Source organism: Peromyscus eremicus, chromosome 4 (genome assembly GCF_949786415.1).
Source record: "Peromyscus eremicus chromosome 4, PerEre_H2_v1, whole genome shotgun sequence".
Taxonomy (NCBI): Eukaryota; Metazoa; Chordata; class Mammalia; order Rodentia; family Cricetidae; genus Peromyscus; species Peromyscus eremicus.
This window is the reverse complement of record NC_081419.1, coordinates 65,895,748-65,899,449: the sequence shown is the minus strand read 5'-3', so window position 1 is coordinate 65,899,449 and position 3,702 is coordinate 65,895,748. Positions and strand designations below refer to the sequence as shown.

The 3,702-nt window shown below is 34.8% G+C and overlaps 1 protein-coding gene across 1 annotated transcript; it reads right to left on the bottom strand.

Moving 5' to 3' along the window:
• Positions 1 to 422: 422 nt before the first annotated feature.
• Positions 423 to 1,352, bottom strand: LOC131908359 (olfactory receptor 4C13-like). Its single transcript, XM_059259413.1, has one exon. The coding sequence runs from the start codon at positions 1,350 to 1,352 to the stop codon at positions 423 to 425; it is 930 nt and encodes a 309-aa protein (XP_059115396.1).
• Positions 1,353 to 3,702: the final 2,350 nt, after the last annotated feature.

Below are 3,702 nucleotides of genomic sequence, written 5' to 3'. Positions count from 1 at the left end.
CCTGGACAACCAGTCTTACCCTGGCCACTGTTTCTCAGTCTTAAACGTTTTAGTACTTGCCCTTCTGTCGGTCTCTGAAAACGGGAAGACTATCAGTACCCACCTTTGGATTACCAGAGAGATTATATTTCACCACTAACATGTATTATTTGTTCACTTTTTACTATATGGTAATCGTGTGACTACTTATACAAGGATGAGTGACTGAAAAACTCTGAATTCAATAGAATTTCCCAAATATGCATGGAGTGGATGCTGTCGTTTCTTACACCCATTTCTACTCTCTTTAGTGAAGAAATTGTAAATAAATTGCCTAACTAGTTTTCTCCTCATCCAATAAATGATTTAGCCTTGCTAAAATTATAGATTGTACCTGTTTTATTTTATGATTCAATTTAATTCATACTGTGCTCCAGGTATGTTCATTTATTATTTGAAAGAACTTTTGTGCTACCTAATTTCTTAATGGCATCCTTCATCTGAGCATTTCTCAAGGTGTAGATTAAGGGATTTAACATGGGAGTTATCATAGTATAGAACATAGCAACTGCTTTATCAATAGGTAAGGTAGCTACAGGTCTCATGTACACAAATATGCAAGGAACAAAGAATAAGACAACCACTGTGATGTGTGAAATACAGGTAGAGAGGGCTTTGCGCCTTCCCTCTGCACTGTGGTTCTTTAGGGAGCGCAGGATGGCTACATAGGAGACCAGCAGAAGGAGGAAGTTCAGCAGACAAATGAAGCCACTGTTAGCAGCAACAAAGAGTCCAAGAGTGTGAGTATCGGTGCAGACAAGGTTGAGCAAAGGATTAAGATCACACATAAAGTGATCTATGACATTAGGGCCACAGAAGGGTAATCGGACAATGAACAGGATCTGTATGGTGGCATGAAGAAAACCTCCCAACCATGACACTCCCACTAGCAGGCTACATAGTCGTCGACTCATAATGGTTGCATAATGAAGGGGTTTGCAGATGGCCACGTAGCGGTCATAGGCCATCACAGTCAGCAGGATGATCTCAGCACCTCCAAACAAATGCTCCCCGAAGATTTGAGTCATGCATCCATTGAATAGGATGGTTTTCTTTTCACAGAGTGAATCTACTATCAGTTTAGGGGTGCTAACGGAGGAGTAACAGGCATCAATAAAGGACAGATAAGCCAGGAAAAAGTACATGGGAGATTCTAATAATGATGTAGAAATTATGGTGATCACAATGAGCACATTGCCTGCTATAGAAGTGATGTAGATAAGAAAAAACACAGCAAACACAATTTTCTGCATCTTTGGGTTCTCTGTGAGCCCCAGAAGAATAAACTCTGTCACATTGTTTTGACTCTCCATTTTATTTCATGTGATAGCTGGTTATATCATCTGAAAAATATCAATACAACCATGAATCTATTAAAATTTTCCACCTCAATAAGCGTCAGATCTCTGTATTCTGTTTATTTGTGAATTTTCATGAGATTTTAATTTGTGTTCTAAAAAAGATTCTGAATTCTTCAAGTTGCTTCTCAGGTGATAACTCTCTTAAGAGATCAATATGAGGAATTTTTATGAGTGTGTAGGGCAAAGGACAACTGAATATACTTGTCCATCTGTTGTGACTCAGGATCTAATTTATAGTAGATTTTATGCTAGTGGAAGCTGAACTTTAATAAAGAGGTAGATGATGTGTGAAAAGACCATGAATGCAAAGCTGAAGCATGCTCTCTATGTTTATATGAAATGATGAAACTTAGCAGGTATATGAATATGAGTGGAAAGCTAAAAAGGAAATTGAAGAAGGGGAAATATTGGATACTAATGAGAAGGTCTGAGGTTGAGTACTAGAAGGGAAGTCAGAGAGAGGAGTTCAGACCCTACTTAGAGTAGGTGACATAGAAGTTCTAGGGTGTAATTGCTGGGAATATAGAGGATACAAGGACTGTGATGGAAGTCAAAAAGCAGGAACAGAGTGTGGGAGAGGAGGAGAGGAGATCCAGAAAAATTTATTTCCTTGAAAAATAACATAATGAATCCTGATATTTTGTATTCTGATAAAAATGTGAACATTAAAAATTATGCTTATTAAATCTAATAATTTCACAGTAGTACTGTATACTTTCATGTGATCGAGTTTTTATGAGGCATGACATCCAATTTCCTGTGCACATGTGCCTTCCTTAATGTTTATAACAATTTATGTGGTTGACATCGTTTTATCTATTTCTCAAATGAGGCAAGAATCATGAAGATTAAATGTAATTTGTCACAGCAAGAAGAACAAAATTGCTAAAATGACTAATCACTGAGTATATTATGAATTTGTAGATATTTCCTGATTCTTTCTAATTATAATCTTATAAGATGGTCACTAGTTATTTTTACATTATTTAAAATACTAGAAAATAGAACTACAGAAAGTAGCAATTGAGTCCAAATTCAAAGAATTAATAAGGAACAGTCAAATTTACAATTCAAGTTATTTTTATGGTTTTATTATTTTACTTTAAATTCCTGATTACACTCTATATTGTTATAATAAGTAAACTTTAATTATTTTTATTTAATCTTTTTATTATGACCAAAATAATATAATTATTTTCATACTATTTTAGAGTAAATTTATAGGGAACACATTGTCCAATTCACACAATATCAATCTTTCCACTCTCAAGTGTTAAGAAAACTGTGGTATTGCACTTAGTGGCAGAGTCTTGGATTTTGGCCTCTTTCATCATCCCACTCACCTCTAGTATAATTGCAAAATGAAGTCTTCAAGATTGTCCTTCAAAATGTTGTAAAGCTCTCCAACAGTAGCTATAGGGGTATTTTAGAATCCAAACTCCAGATTAGAATCCTGGTTCTTCCCTGTGCAATTTCTTTTTTAGGTGCATTTGTTGGCATATTATGTTATTATTTCCTCACCTATGAAGTGAAGATGTTAAGATACATTTTATAAATTGTTATGAGAATTATTGCAAAAGATATATAGGAAAATATACCACAGAATCAAAAGTAGAACAATACCATAGATAAGTATTTAACCACCTGATAAGCTCATGGAGAGTCATTACAAATATCACTCTTCAAGATATCATAAAATCATGTTATCTACAGCAGTAATCCCATGAAGGATTTTCTGTGTGCATAGAGTAAACCTTTGGTAATTATGTCGCCTAATGTTTGTATTTAAATCTTTTGTGTATATGGAATGTACTGAAACTTTCTTTCATAATTTGTTTGGATTTTTTTCAGACAAATGCCAGATTCATGGTGTTTTGCTTCAGAAAGCTGTCCTATAAATCCTTTAAAAATTTAAATTTCAATTGCAATATGAGTGAATCTTAATTTTTAAATGTCACAGACTTAAGGTGAGGATAAAATAATATATAAATATATTTGAAAAGCATTGAAAAATAATTATCATCATACAAGCAAAGTAAGAATCTTTTATACATATCAATCCCACTATAAAACTTACCTTTGGCTGGGCAGTGGTGGCGCACACCTTTAATCCCAGCACTCGGGAGGCAGAGCCAGGCGGATCTCTGTGAGTTCGAGGCCAGCCTGGGCTACCAAGTGAGTTCCAGGAAAGGCGCAAAGCTACACAGAGAAACCCTGTCTCAAAAAAAAAAAAAAAAAAAAAGAAAAAGAAAAAAAAAACTTACCTTAGATGGTTCTAATAATGTCTGGGAATATCCAAACA

What these genes read in the sequence shown, in the direction of transcription:
- LOC131908359 (XM_059259413.1), bottom strand. Translation starts at nt 1,352, where the DNA reads ATGGAGAGTCAAAACAATGTGACAGAGTTTATTCTTCTGGGGCTCACA.